The sequence below is a fragment of the Octopus bimaculoides genome, chromosome 11, assembly GCF_001194135.2.
Source record: "Octopus bimaculoides isolate UCB-OBI-ISO-001 chromosome 11, ASM119413v2, whole genome shotgun sequence".
Classification (NCBI taxonomy): Eukaryota; Metazoa; Mollusca; class Cephalopoda; order Octopoda; family Octopodidae; genus Octopus; species Octopus bimaculoides.
The window spans coordinates 6,107,651-6,123,409 of NC_068991.1; the positions used below are offsets into that span (position 1 = coordinate 6,107,651).

At 33.2% G+C, this 15,759-nt stretch overlaps 1 protein-coding gene across 1 annotated transcript in view; it reads left to right on the plus strand.

Moving 5' to 3' along the window:
- Window positions 1-15,759, plus strand: part of LOC106877154 (uncharacterized) — a 128,285-nt gene that overhangs the window by 76,638 nt on the left and 35,888 nt on the right. Inside the window, exons 6-9 of the mRNA XM_052971497.1 lie at window positions 7,091-7,269; window positions 10,991-11,128; window positions 13,683-13,813; window positions 15,221-15,440. Coding sequence (XP_052827457.1) covers window positions 7,091-7,269; window positions 10,991-11,128; window positions 13,683-13,813; window positions 15,221-15,440 — 668 coding nt within the window. The remainder of the gene's footprint in view (window positions 1-7,090; window positions 7,270-10,990; window positions 11,129-13,682; window positions 13,814-15,220; window positions 15,441-15,759) is intronic.

Genomic DNA, 15,759 nt, shown 5'->3' on the forward strand with positions numbered 1-15,759 from the left:
CAGACCGACTAGATTTACTGAGGTAAATAGAAGAAGGTGGTATTTTTACTCTGTGGTAGAATGTGAATCTAAGTCACATGAGAGAGATCAGATTAATGTCATTTTTAAAAAAACCTAAACTTTTTTTTTTGTTAAGCTTTCTCATCGAGCAATCTTTGTTTTAAAGTACATACAAAAGAGATTGTTTGCAATCTGCAAGCAATTTACATCCCTCAACATATATCTTTCATTATTCTTTTTCTATTGTTCTATCTTGACAAAATGTCCCTTACTTTCTTACGTCTCTTTCAAAGCTCTGAACACTCTCATACTTCTGTGTGTGTGTGTGTGTGAGGTTTCCCAGAATACACATTCTGTGTTTTCTGTTGGTTCTAATCCAGATGGATTCTGCTGAAATAATTCAAAACATCTTGGACAGTTTCTTTCTTCTTCTTCTTTTTTCTCTTTCTCTCAGCATATGATTTTACATTCCAAATTTACCCCAGAGTTTATAAATACCCTTGAAATCAATCATTCTTCAGCAATTGTTGTAATTCTTGCAGGCAGTTTTTATCTCGGCCTAGCATTTTGGTCACTAACCAAATTACACCTCTACTAAATCAACTGACATCACTTTTTCATCACTATTCAACATCAATGACCTGTAATTTATTTCTTCAACATTGTACAATCTGCTCTTTCTCTCTTCTCTTTACTATTCATGTGATGCCAATGTTTTGCAGTACATACATATATTGGTAGAAGCATGTTTCAAATCCACACTTAAAAAAAAAAATTTAGTGAGATAATTATTATTTCACTTCTCTATGGACTCTGCATTTTGCATTTTTTTTTTTTTAATATATATATAAGTAATATATATAAACAATATTATTTATATACAAATTATCACACAAACACATTCTTATCATACTAACTTAAGATTCAGTATTTTCTGTTTTACAAACCTTTGTTTTGTAGAAAAGTAGTTTGATGGAAAAAATATTTAAAAAACTGTACAAATTATATTTACTGGCCAATAAATTTTATTATTGTGGATGATTTATTTGTTTTGCTTTTTTTTTTAAAAAAAATTTTTTGTAAAAGCTTTTGTTGTTAAAAGATTGGACAGATTGATAGAATGTTACCTTAAACATAAAAAAAAGACAGCTCAGTGTTAGTTACAGATCAATAGGGCTCTTAACTGGTTTAGTAACATTTGATGCAGGAGTTTGAAAGGGTTTTTCATCTATGAAAAGTCAATTTTAAGCTAACGTAGCTAGAACTTATATCACCAGTCAACAGATCAAAGCATTTTGATATATTAAAATTGATTGTGGGTAGTCAGTCTCTTGAGAGGCATTGATCTTTTTTTATTAAAATAATTAATATTTCCAGTGCAGCAATTGAATATTACAAATTTCTGAAAATGTTGATGGTTTGGAAAGATCTGTGAAAATATTTTGCAGGTGGGCTCAGTGGCTCAGTGGTTAGGGAAGCTGAGACTCTTTGTCCAGAGATCATACAAAAGCCTCTTTTTCCAATTTCATTTTCATATTAGTTTACAAGTATTTCCCCCATGATATATCTTTGATATCAAAAACTTTGCTAATATTTGCCTCTAGTTTTCAGCTAGAAAACTTAATAGACCTTGCATATGAAGCAGAGAACAATAGCTGTGGGAAATAAGAAACTTGGGATCTTTTGATCAGAAAGTTAAAAACCTCTTTAATCTCAAGGCCATTGTATTTCATTAAGAACTCATATCCGGATCCATCCGAAGTTGAACCAGAATTAACTGCTTGGAAGATAACCAAACTAATCCTTTACACAGGGACACAGAGAAAACGTGAACTGTGCAAGTCCAGAGCCAGCTCCTTGCCCTTCAGTCCCAGATCACCGGTGCTCAACCTGCGGCAAAGCCTTCTGAGCACACACACTGGACTGATCGGTTACAGTCGGACACACTGTGCCCCTTCTTCTCCCATCTGATGTCTTTGGTCATTGTTGATAATGATGGACAAACTAATTATTTACTTTCTCCAGCCAACCTAACTGACAAATTGTTACCATTAGGAACAGATTCCTCTTCTGGCATCACATTGTTTTTGAAGAGGATTTATACAACCATATAACCCAGGGCAACATGAAGAATGGGATTTACAAAAATTAAATGCCAGAGTAGTTCTTACCTTAAAAAAGACCCCAAAGCTTCATAGGTATTTATAAACATCACAGCTACATGAGGTCTCCAGTACTATACATGTCTTTTCATTTTGAAAATGGAAAGGCATACAACACCACACTGTTGTTAAGACAGTCAGATTTCATAGATTAAAATATAATTGATAAGATTTCTAGATATTATTATATATATATATATATATATATATATATATAGTGTTTTAATCAGTAATATAGTTTTCATTTAACAACTATTTCCTATCAACAGATATATGTCTAAGATGTTAACCTCTTTATGATATATTTTACTAACTGAACAAATTTATCATTGCGTTAATTTATTGTTTGCTTTGTTTGCAATGTCCTGTACCCAGATATGCACCTATACATACAGGTGGATGTCGGTATGCACATACCTGTACGTATATATGCATATACTCATTTACTATTTGTTTATATATATATATATATATATATATATATATATATATACACACACACATAGAAAAGAATTATTGAGATCTATTATTATTAATAATAAGGGCGGTGAGCCGGAAAAACCATTGGGATGCCAGGCAAAATGCTTAGCAGCATTTCATCATTCCTTATTTTCTGAGTTCAAATTCCATCGAGGTTCACTTTGCCTTTCATCCTTTAGGGGTCGATAAATTGAGTACCAGTTGTATATTGGTGTTGATGTAATCAACCAACCCCCCTCCCCCAAAATTTCAGGCTTTATGCCTATGATAGAAAGGATTATTATTATTATTATTATTATTATTATTATTATTATTATTATTATTATTATTATTATATGTATTTATGTATGTATGTATGTGTGTGTATGTATGTACGCATGTATACATATATAAATATATAGGTGGCTAGCTGTGGACACAGCTAGCCACCTACACTTTTCTCTGCAAAATAGGGTTAGTTTATCCTGTTCAGGCTATATTATTAGCATTATTCTGCGATTGAGAATTTAAAATCACTTCTGTAACTTTCTAAAAGACATCTCAACGCTTCTAAAAGCAAACTTCGTTTGTTTATTTACGTTTGTCGTAATTTGAATATAAATATATACATATATATATATGAATTATTATTAACAACATCACTAGCAATGGATTTATTAAATGGGGCAAGGAGCTAATTTAAATGCTTTATGGTATCTTGTTTGCTATGTCATTGAGGGTTGACCCCCCACTTCTCTAAATTAAGAATAAGAATGATAATAATAAAATAAGGAGCATTAAATATTAGGGACGCATCATCAATTATAAACCTCAAGAAATCAGTATTTTGATATCGTATTTATTTTATGATGTTCCTTTATAGAAAGCAAAAATTTCGGTGTAGTTGTTGTTGTTGTTGTTGTTGTTGCTGCTGTGTTTTTTGTTGTTGTTGTTGTTGTTGAACCCCAGTTCCGATCTGGTTAAGCTAGCATCTGTTCAAAGGTGTTCCTGCCATGATCATCCCCACCCCTTTTTCTTTAATCTCCAGGCATAGTTTATCTAGGACTACATTATCAAAAAATTAATTGTTGTGATCTGAGAGAGATTTACCTGCTATTTCTAACAGGTCCAGTGATCACACATATGCTCCCTTACAGTACAGTTGTATTCAAAGGTGGACATTCAATGTAACAAAATAACATGAACCAATAAGAGTTTTCACTGGCAATTTTGTCTTACCATTAAAAATATATTTTCTTGCAACATGGCTCTCGTTATATTTGTTGATTATCCTTTCAATTCTATATAACAATACCAACATATATTACTATAATTAAAGTGGTGGGTTGGCAGAATTTTTAGAGCATCAAACCAAATGCCTTGCAGTATTTTTTCCAGTTCTTTGCAATCTGAGTTCAAATCCCATGGAAGTCAGCATTGCTGTTCATCCTTTTTTTTTTTTTTTGTATATTGTATTAAGTTTTGTCTCTTTTGTGTTTTATTTTCAAATTCAGTCAGCATTGATTTTTACACTTCCAGAGTTAGTATGTCATAAAGTTATATTTACATATTTACTCCCATATAATGTGATGCCAAATATAATGCAACTTTTAATTTTGGTACCTAAAAATCAGTAATATACTTTAACCTCTCTCTCTTTCTCTTCCCCTCTCTTTCTTTCCCCCTCAGTCTAATACTATATTACAGGTTTGACTCCTATGTTTTCGTCAACTTTCTTGCAGTACATATCTGAGATGCTTGGAGTTAATTAGTTATTCCAATTAGAAACCATTCATATATATATATATATATATATATATATACATTAAAGGTAGTCTGCTTTCTAACACAGGTACAAGGAGAGTGTAGTTGAATATATTCATCCCAATAGTTAACCCTCTGCTTTTACTGGCCCCAGAAATATGAAATTGTAAAAGCTGCCCTCATCAGGATTTGAACTCAGATTATAAACTGAAGTAAATAAATACTGCTATGCATTTTGTCTAACACTCTACTGGTTCTACAATTCACTGCCCTTTTGTCAAAATTGATTATTTCTTTTGACTGTTCATGAGGTTGAATCTGAAGAGGGAGCATTTATGGACCCATTTGAAATAGACTTTATATTCTCAAATATCTGGTGTATGCATGAACATGCATACACAGCCTCACTAATGAGGCCAGTACCACATAAAACGTCATACTCTTAAAAATAGTTGGCGTCAAGAGAAACCATGCCAAAGTAGCTGTTGGAACTTGATGCAGTCCTCTGGTTTACCAATTCCTATCAAAGCATCCAACTCATGCCAACATGGAGCACAGATGTTAAATGAGGATGAAAATGATGATGATGATCACTGCACTGCGGATATTGGATGATAACTCTCACACACACATACACATGCACTTAAAACCAGATCAATCCCGATGAAGCTAACCTACAATCAAGATCTATGGCTAGCCCATCGTTTTTTAGGAGTATCTAGGGTTACGTTCTCTCATGCATTCTTTCTTTATTTCAGACTGTAGGATGAGAAAGATTTGGTTACTATTTATAGCTGGTTGATCAGTGACACTGGGAATCCCTCGGTTGGTTCAAATTATTACTAATGGCATCTGCGACATTATCTCTAATATCTATTTTCCGTACTGTTGAATAAGTCTGAAAGTACTTCAACCTCATGTCTGTGTCTGCAGCATTGGTTCTGCATCCATTGTCCATACTAGTGGCATTAAAGGAGCACTCTGTCGGTTATGACAACGAGGGTCCCATCTGATATGATCAACAGAACAGCTTGCTTGTGAAATTAACATGCAAGTGGCTGAGCACTCCACAGACACGTGTACCCTTAACATAGTTCTCAGGGAAATTCAGCATTACACAGTGTGACAAGGCTGGCCCTTTGAAATACAGGTACCACTTGTTTTTGCCAGCTGAGTGGACTGGAGCAACGTGAAATAAAGCGTCTTGCTCAAAGACACCACACGTCGCCGGGAATTGAACTCACGACCTTACGGCATAAGTTGAACAAGTCTGTACTACTGCTCAGCTCACAATATTTCTCACTGTATACCATGAAGTGTATATCTACCAATTGACAAGCTATGTCAAGGATTTCTTTAAAATGGAAGGAAGAGCTCCAATCCACAGAATCAATCCTATAGTACGAGTGCCAAGTTGACTGTGGCAAAATTGGAACTTGGAACTGGAGAAACAAAACTGAATACTTATCAAACATTTTGTCTGATGTTCCTCAAATACCTTGAGAAAATATAGAAAGGTTTCTACCTCTCTCGTTCACATACGGTATATAGATTGGTTTCAGTTCTATATTTAAGACATGAGGAATTATGTACATTATTTACATTTGACGGATATCTGTCCTCATCTTGTTTGTTAACACGTTTCGGCTGATAGACCCTCCAGCCTTCATCAGGTGTCTTGGGGAAATTTCAAACCTGGGTTCTCATTCTGAAGGTATTTTTCAATGCTATTATTATTGGTTAAGAGTGTGGGCTACTAACCCGAAAATTCAGAGTTCGATTCCAGGCAGTAACGTGAATAATAATAAAAATAATAATAATAACATTGAAAAATACCTTAGGAATGAGAACCGAGGTTCGAAATTTCCCTAGGACACCTGATGAAGGCTGGAGGGTATATCAGCCGAAACATTGTGTTAACAACAAACAAGTTGAGGACAAATATCCATCAAATGTAAATAATGTAGATTGGTTTCATTAGTATCAGTATTTTACTAGAGTTTATTTAATTGACCCTGGAGGGTAAAAGGTAAAATTGGCTTTGCATATTCTAGGTTAAGAACTGAGGTTTTTAACTAGAACCATAGATAATTTAGACTAGGTCTCTTTTCTATCATATGTTCCAGAGAAAATGAGAATCAAATTGATACATCATATATTTCAGAAAACCATTCAAATCAGACATTGTTCATAAATTATTAGTAGAATTACTAGAAAAGCCATCATTCATTTTATTTAATTACTTTGTAATTTATTATTTTGGTGCTTACAGTGGGTACCACATTTCAATATGCTTGCAGTGGGCATGTTAAGGCAATTATAAGTTTTCAGTGGAATGAACCCACAATTTTGTTTCAATTCCTCTTTTGGAAACTGTTTTACTTCACCTACATTATTCATACACTCACGAAAGACCTGAATATCACCACTTCTATTTTTTACTCCATTAAAAACGGCTCTGTGTCTGTATGGAACTGCTTTATTCAAATGATGTATTATTTTGGAAAAACTAATAAAGGTTTGATTGAGTTACCTATAATTACAGTCATATACACTTAAATGTTAATTGCTTTTCTAAAGTAAAATTTAATTTATCGACTGATAAACTTTTTGTGTGTCTCTGAATATTTTGTGATGCTTTACAAAATACCTTGATAACACCTGTACTTAATGGCTGTGAATCTTATTTTTAAAACACTTCTGAGCTTACCTGAATCAAATGCTAAAATTTGTACTAAAATGTTCACAGATTTTACCTTTTAATTTTTGTTTATTTAATAGCCGATCAAGAGGCAGAGGACGGAAAAATTTTGCTTTGAATATGTTAGAACCTCTGTTAACTGAAGTACCAGAAGAAGGTGAAAATGGTACTAAAAACTTTGAGGTAAATCCTTGATGTAACATTACTTGATCCTAATTAATGTAGAATAGTTTTGTTCTCGTTTTAATTGCGAAGGTAATTATTTTAAATACAATTGTAATTAGATGTTTATTGATTTTGCTGAATTTAAGTAGTGTGCACTCATAAACATAATGCTTCTCTTCAGTTAACTACTAAAGAATGTTCTTTTGCTTCTAGTAATGATTGATAATGTGTAAGCCAGTGTTGAAGTGAATCAGAGGAGATATGGAATGGGGTAATTAGAACTGTCCTCAATGGATTGATGTAACGAAAACAGATTCGTGGTAGCAAGAGAAAGGGGGAAGTTTGTAGTCATAAGAAATGTGCCGAAATATAAGTACATGAATGGTATATGAGGAAATGTTGGTAAACTTTGAACCTAATTTTAACACTTTTTGTCCCTCCAGGGTTAGTAGTTATTTTAAATTAATATTAAAACTAATGTACATCTGGAAAAAGATATACTTTGTGAGAGAATGCAATACCTTCTGATAGCAATTGAACCACACAGTGGTGATTAGGTGAACATGCTAATGATTATGTTTATAATTAACATTTATTTTATTATTATTTCAAATTAATCCATTTATGTTTAGTTCATAATTAATATCTCAGGCTCGTGCTTCATTTATTTTTGTATTTAAAAAAAACATTTTCTTCTTTTTTTGTTGTCTCAAGTATAGATCGTAAAACCTTCTTCAAAATGTAAATTAAATTACAGTTGATTTTAAAAAAAAAATATTTGTTGCTGTTGTTTAGCTGGATTTTATTTACTTATCATTTTATTTAAGTTCTGTCTTATGAATTTGTCACAACTGAAAAATTATCATTATTATTGTTGTTATTGTTGTTGTTGTTGTTGTTGTTGCTGTGGTTCAAAGAATGGATTAGTTGATGCTGAATATCTCCAATAAGCAGATTTATTCTATAGAGATTAACCAGTTATTTGCTATTTATCACTTTTGGTGGAATCAAAACTTTGGTAGGCCTCAAAACCAAATGAACAAACCCTCATTTAATTACTAATTTCACCTGATCCCTAATCCAACACTTTGTCACGAATGTATCATCTTGTTTGGGTCTCTTGTTTTTATATTTGTTGTTGTAATAATTATAGTAAAGGAGTTTGCTTGTGTCATAGAAATACCAAAGCACAGCTTGTGCCCTTCAGATACCCTTCTGAAACAAATTTTTTGTGTGTTCCTGGGTGCCACAATAGGAATAATGTGTTGAGTACAAGATTCCTTTGAGCTTTTGTCTTCAGACCAACTATAAAAGATGTCAAATGAGTGCAAACAAAAATGCAAGAGATAGGTAAACAGGAGAATAACCTTAGATTGGGTGGGTATATAAAAGAAAGTATATAGTATTTAGTTTTTAGATGGTCACAGCACTCTTAACATTTATTTATAAAGCTGTAGTTCTTTAAATGTAGTAGATGTGTTTGTGTGTGTGTGTATGTATTTTGTGTGCTGGTGCCACGTAAAAGCACCCAGCACACTTGTAAAGTGATTGGCATTTGGAGCAGTTGTAGAAACCATTACAAATCAGACTGGAGCCTGGTGCAGCTCTCCAGCTTCCCAGCATGGACAATAGCCATTAAATGAAGATGATGATATATATATGTATATATATAGTTTGTTGCAAGGAGAGATTGGGTAGTGGAGTATTTAATGTAGTAACAATAAGAAATATATGAAGGGGGCTTTTCTGATTCATTCAGTGTTTCTCTTGAGTAACAATAGATATATGCAACTGTTGTGTCTTTTTGCTACTCAACCATCTAGCTACTTCATCAGCAGAGAATAGACATGTGCAGTCATTAACCCTTTAGCATTCAGATTTCTGTGTCAAATGTAATACTTATTTATTCACATTGTTTTGAACTAATTATGCATAATCTTTTTGCATTGAGATTTCAATGATGTGATCAAATATTTGTAGGGTGGGTGCGAGAGGTCAGATCTGGTTAGTTTTAACATAAATCAGGCAGGATATTTAGGCCAGATATGGCTGGTTTGAAAGTTAAAGGGTTAAAGTATCTCTACTATTTAGATTGTTGAGTAATAACTATGTCATATAATAATTATATTATTTGACACTTACACACAACATGCTGGTTTTTGTATGTATCATAATGGCCATTTGTAATGTGTTTCTATGAATTAATTGTAATATAACTCTGGTATAGCAGATATCATAAGTGCTGTGACAGATCCTAGACAACAAAAAGATATTAAAATTTAAGTAAAATAAACTTGTTTTGAATAGATACAAATTGTGGTTTCTGACATTTTCGTTTTTCTTAATACATTTCTTTACATTTTTCTTAAACGTACAATAGACATTTGATCATTTTGAAATACAAGCACTGCAGTGGTTGACATAGACTAAAACTTGTGATATAAGGCGTAAGAGTGGCTGTGTGGTAAGTAGCTTGCTTACGAACCACATGGTTCTGCGTTCAGTCCCACTGTGTGGCACCTTGGGCAAGTGTCTTCTACTATAGCCTCGTGTCGACCAAAACCTTGTGAGTGAATTTGGTAGACGGAAACTGAAAGAAGCCCGTTGTATATATATATATATATATATATATATATATATGTGTGTGTGTGTGTGTATGTTTGTGTCTGTGTTTGTCCCCCGCAACATCATTTGACAACCGATGCTGGTGTGCTTATGTCCCCATACCTTAGCGGTTTGGCAAAAGAGACCAATAGAATAAGTACTAGGCTTACAAAGAATAAGTCGATTTGCTTGACTAAAGGCGGTGCTCCAGCATGGCCACAGTCAAAATGACTGAAACAAGTAAGAGTATATAATCAAGCTAAATAAATAGTTTTTTTTTCTCTTCCTTCTTTTTTCTTCTTCTGCTTTCTACTTCACGTAATCCTTTATTGAAATGAAAATATCCTTCTTAAATTAAAGGAATAATATAGCTTGATTGTTTTAGAAACAGTTAACAAGTAAAATACGTTTGTTTTAGCTCATGATTATTTTTCATTTACTGATACACAGCAAAATATTTTTCTTCATTTAAAACATAATCATTCATTATTATCAAATCTCAAATCAAAAATACTAATTGACCCTTGAAGTCCAAGTGTATACATAATAGACATTGATGTGCAAAGAATGGAATACAAGGTTTAATTTTCCAAACAAACTTCTTTTTTCCATTAATTCAATCTGATGAGAAATAGTAATATCCATAGCTTTTCTAGGCAGTCCTAGGCTGAGGATATGGACATCCGAGTCAGATTCATATGTCTAATGTACTTTTTGATGTTGCTTTTTTTTTTTTTTTTTTTTTTTTGCTTCTGTTTTTTTTAATGGTCCTTTTTTTTTTGTGGGGGGAGGAAATTTCCACGGTGAGGTAGTTGCAGAGAGATGTAGATATCAGGACGAAAGAATGTGCTGAGTCTAATGATCAAAACAGGATTAGAAGTGATGGAAGGAGGTAAGGTGGGTGGAAGGGGTGGACTAAAGTAGTAGACTTAATATGCATTTAGTATCTAGTAAATAGAAATGTAGCATTGGATGGAGTTAATGGAATTGTAAGTTACTGGTTTATGTACAATGGTAAATTGAGACTTATTTACCTATTGAATACAAGACAAGTGAAGGAAATATTTTATCAATTACATTTATACTGACATTATGCAGTTAGCCTTAATTCCAGTTATCTTATTTAATCTTTTAGGAACATCAATTTATTATAGAAAAGAAAGATATGGAAAATTATGATAAATTTCCTGTTTGGAAAATTGAAGCGGGAAGACTTCAAAAATATGAACTAGTAAATGAAGATGGGAAAATTAGACACAGAGCTGTGCCGACAGTAAGTAATTTAGAATACTTTCTAAATGTCTCTTTTTGAATTGAAGTGCAAAAAGTTGTTCTTAACTTGCAGCATTGTTCGCACATCGGACAAAATGCTTGGCAGCATTTTTTTCCGGCTCTTTTACGTTCTGAGTTCAAAATTCCGCTGAGGTCTACTTTACCTTTCATCCCTTACAGGATTGATAAAATAAAGTACCGGTCATATACTGGGGTTGATGTAATCGACTTGCCATCCCACCCACCCCTCAGAATGTCTGGTGCTGGACCCTGCAACAGACTGATGGCTCGTTTCAGTGGGGGGAGGATGATGTGATTTTGATCACTTGGAAACTGAGCGATTGGCTTTATGAGTCGTAGGGGTTCAAGAAAACGCAAAATATTATTTACATTAAATTTATTTGTTTACATAATCTGCATACTTTTTTATAAGGTTTTTCATCTTCAAATTTTTAAGGAAACCTTGATTACACTTTGGAATATTCACTGATTTTCTTCTCCTCCTTTGTTCTATTTTTATTGGTTTTTTTATAGACAATAACGAATGCTAATTGCTACATTATAAGCCAGTAGAGATAATCGAATTCATGGACAGTCCTCTATCTCTGCGGTTTTCTTTATCATTTCTTGAAATTTTAGCTTGTATGCCATCATTTGTTCTACAACCATCAGTACCAAACTAACAACTGAATTTATTATTTGAATGGAATTAGGGAATGCAATTTGCAATTACTGTTTGTACTAAACGCTACTCAGTTTTCTTTCTCTGTGATAAGCCAAACTCCATTCATTTCAGCAATGTTTGATCATTACCATATTCTTCCTAAACCAGTAGGTTTTGTTTTGGTATCGGCTATAAACAAGTTTTATAAAAGCTTGGTCTTGGAATTCATTATAATCCTTCACGTAAATGATTTGTGAAAAATAACTTTATAACTAAACAAAAACCTTAAATTGAAATTTTAAAATGATGTTGTAACAGAATGGTTGTCATACCGGTTTCTAAGCCATAGATCTTAACTGATGTAATCATTAGTCATCGCCACCTCTATATCAGCACCAGCCTCGTTATTCTGAGAGCATCTATTTGCATCATTTTCAGATCTAAACTTACCTCATCATTCATCTTCTTCCTTGATCTACTTTACTATGTGAACCTCCATCTCCTGGTTTTTGTTGAGCCAGAATGCATCATCCATTTGCCTGTCCGTAGCAGTGCTTTGATTTTGGTCTATAGACATTAATCAACACCTCTCCTGCTTATGCTCTTCCTTGTTTCATATCCAGTCTTTCTCATAAGTTACCAATATCACATCTCAGGGAATCATACTGAAGTTGTTTCTTTTAAATCACTGTAGATCCTCCGCATTTTCTATATGTTATGACTTTCACACATGTCTCATGTAGAGTATAGATTAAGGAATTGAAGGCCTTTACTTTCCAACAAGAACAGTAAGTTCTTAAAACCATCTTTCATCACCTTCAAACCTTGGACATTCTGCAGCTACAATTATTTAGTCCTTTGCCTGTGTTGTGAACATATCCATTTTATAAAATTGTGTACGTGTGAGTGTTGATGCCTGAATGGTCTTTGAGATATTAATAGCATCACGACAGAAGGTTTTTTTTTATATACTGATCTAAGTCTGTTTATCATTATTTCGCGCGCATCATTTACTTTTAAAAAACTTTATAATATGAAGTTAAGGCTGACTTTTGAATAATCTTTAATCTTTGGAAATGTCATTGTTTGCTCAGTCATGGTACTTTCTGTCTATTTATATCTAACGGTACCTTTATATTTAATGTTGCTTTCAGTGTGCTCACAGCTATCAGCAGATTTGTGATTCAGCTTTTTAATTTTTTAATTTTTTTTTCTAGCAACAACTAATTTTTTTCTGGGTTTTTTTGTTAATTTTTTTTTCAACTAAATATCAAAATGTGGTTTTTAGGATTCTTTTATTGTTGGAGATTTCAACTGCAGAAAACTAATTTTAATTCACTGCACAGTAGCATTCTCTCTTTGCCTTTTCTCTCTCTTACACTTCCTGACTCTGCTTTCTACTGACATATCAGTAAAAACTTCTCTCCAAATTATAAGTTTGATTCCAGCATCAGCTAGGTTTTGTTGATTCCAGTCTCCTTTCATATTTGTCGGGTGTTTTTGAAGAAAGACAGTGGTTTTAATTTACCTATGTCAGTTGTACCAAATATAAACTTGGATATTTAATGATTGGTGTTTGAGGAAAATTATGCAGAACATCATGGAAGCATAATTGATTAATTCTGTATAAGAAAATAGTATTTCTAGCTTTACTCTAAAACAGAATCGGGGGTATATAACCCTTAAAGCAACAGGTCTGAGATATCTTCTCTTATAAAAAATTCATTCTCCATTTTGTCATATGTAAATTTTCTTAAAGCATTATGTTGATCAACACTGAATATAATTACAAAATTTTCTATTGGTATAATTAAATTGAGTTAATTACTGTAGTTTTCTTCGTCATTGAATTTCTATGATAATGTTTTTCTTTGGTCTCTTTATTTAACAGTATAGAACTTGGACTGCAGCCTGGAGAAAACAGTTCAGTCCTATTAAAACCAAATTAATTTCTCAAGGGTTTAATTCAGAAATTGTAGAAGTAGAAGATGAATATTTTCCAAGACCCTCATATAAAAACAGGTAAGAGACAGTGTTTGCTTCTTATCTAACTTTTAAGTATTTTTTTTGGGGGGGGGGGACACACACAAAAGAAAACTTATTGTTGTGGGAGAATATACAAAAAATAACAACAGACGAGGACAGGTGGTGTAAATAACAAAAGTATATATTAGTATGACGCTCGGGAATACGGAAAGTCTTTGACGTTTCGAGCTACGCTCTTCAACAGAAAGAATACGGAGACAAGGAGAAAAACACGGAGAAAAAAAAAAAAAATTGAATTGTTGCTTCTTCTTCTTGCTACTACTACTACTACTACTACTACTACTACTACTACTACTGTTTTATTATTACCAACCTACCTGAGAGCACTCTTTATTTTAAGATGCAAACTTCTTGTTTTAAAGTAAATTGAAACCTTCCATCACAATTCCCTGTTAATTTATGTTCGAAACTCCAGCTTAATAACGACAAATTTATTTTACTAAATTCTTCATTATCTTCAAGATTAATTAAAACAAAAGGCTGTGTATTTCAACAGAAATATGGGAACAAAAGGGTTAAGAGTGTCATGGACATGAAAACGATGACGATGATTTCTTGTACACAATACATTCTATAAATATTTATAAAGTATTAACAGCATTCATTATGAATTTCTCTTTCTTGGTTTTCTTTATTCACATATTTAGTTTATTCGCCACTCTTTGCAATTGGTTCTTGTTCTCATACTTAATGGTAACTTTTGCATTACAGACACTCAAAAAAAGGAAAAGGAAAAACATTTTTTAAATAATTCTTTTGTTTAAATCTTGTAACAGGATATTTGATTATCTTTTTACTCTGTAAAATGGTTGGGAAGGTTTTGAGAGAAATGTGTTTGCTAATTCTCACAGGTTGACTGTCTGCATAGAGACTCCTAAACTCACATCCTTGCTATCCACATGGTTCCAGGTTCAGTCCCACTGCGTGGCACCTTGGGCAAGTGTCTTCTACTATAGCCTCAGGCCAACCAAAGCCTTGTGAGTGGATTTGGTAGACAGAAACTGAAAGAAGCCCGTCGTGTGTGTGTGTGTGTTTGTCCCCCCCCCCCCACATCCAATCACTTGACAATCAATGTCAGTGTTTACATCCCCGTAACTTAGCGGTTCAGTGAAAGAGACCAATAAAATAAGTACCAGGCTTACAAAGAATAAATCCTGGGGTCGATTTCTTCAACTAAAAGTTGGTGCTCCAGCATGGCTACAGTCAAATGACTGAAACGAATAGCAGAATAAAATGAACTGTTTCGTTTAGTTTTGTATAAGCCCTAATTTTATCATCTGTTGTCTCTTTCTTTCTCGCTTTTAGACTCTGATGTGTTGCTTTCATTTTGTATATGTAAAACTATAAATTCACAATTTTCCAATCATGACTGTTTTATTTCAGTGAAATATCAGAACCCTGTCCTCAAGTGAAAGAGCTTTCTGCCCAACAGCCTGATCTCGCTCCATCACCCTTGGTGGCCAAAGAAAGGTCCGACAGTGAAAGTGAAGAAGAAGAAGATGAGGAAGGAGATGATGATGACGATGACGAGAAGAGGAATTCCGAATCTTCTGAGAGTGAATCTGAATCTGACATAGAAGATGCTCCTGTACATAATTTTGAGGTGTGAATCGTAGCGCAACCTATGAACACATTTATTTTGTCACAGTTGGCAAGTGGAAATAACTCTTTAACTGTTCATGGCGTCAACAATGAAGTAGTTGTCATCTGCCATTCTACTGGGGCACTTTAAGCTAATAATGGGTAGTAGGGAGATGGCAACAAACAGGTTTTTTAAAATTTGTTTTTACTATTTAGTAACTTATTCATATCAGTACCTATGGAATTCCTTTTTACTTATTTAATTTACATACACACACACACACACACATATATGTATGTGTATATATGTATATATATATATATATATATGTATGTATGTG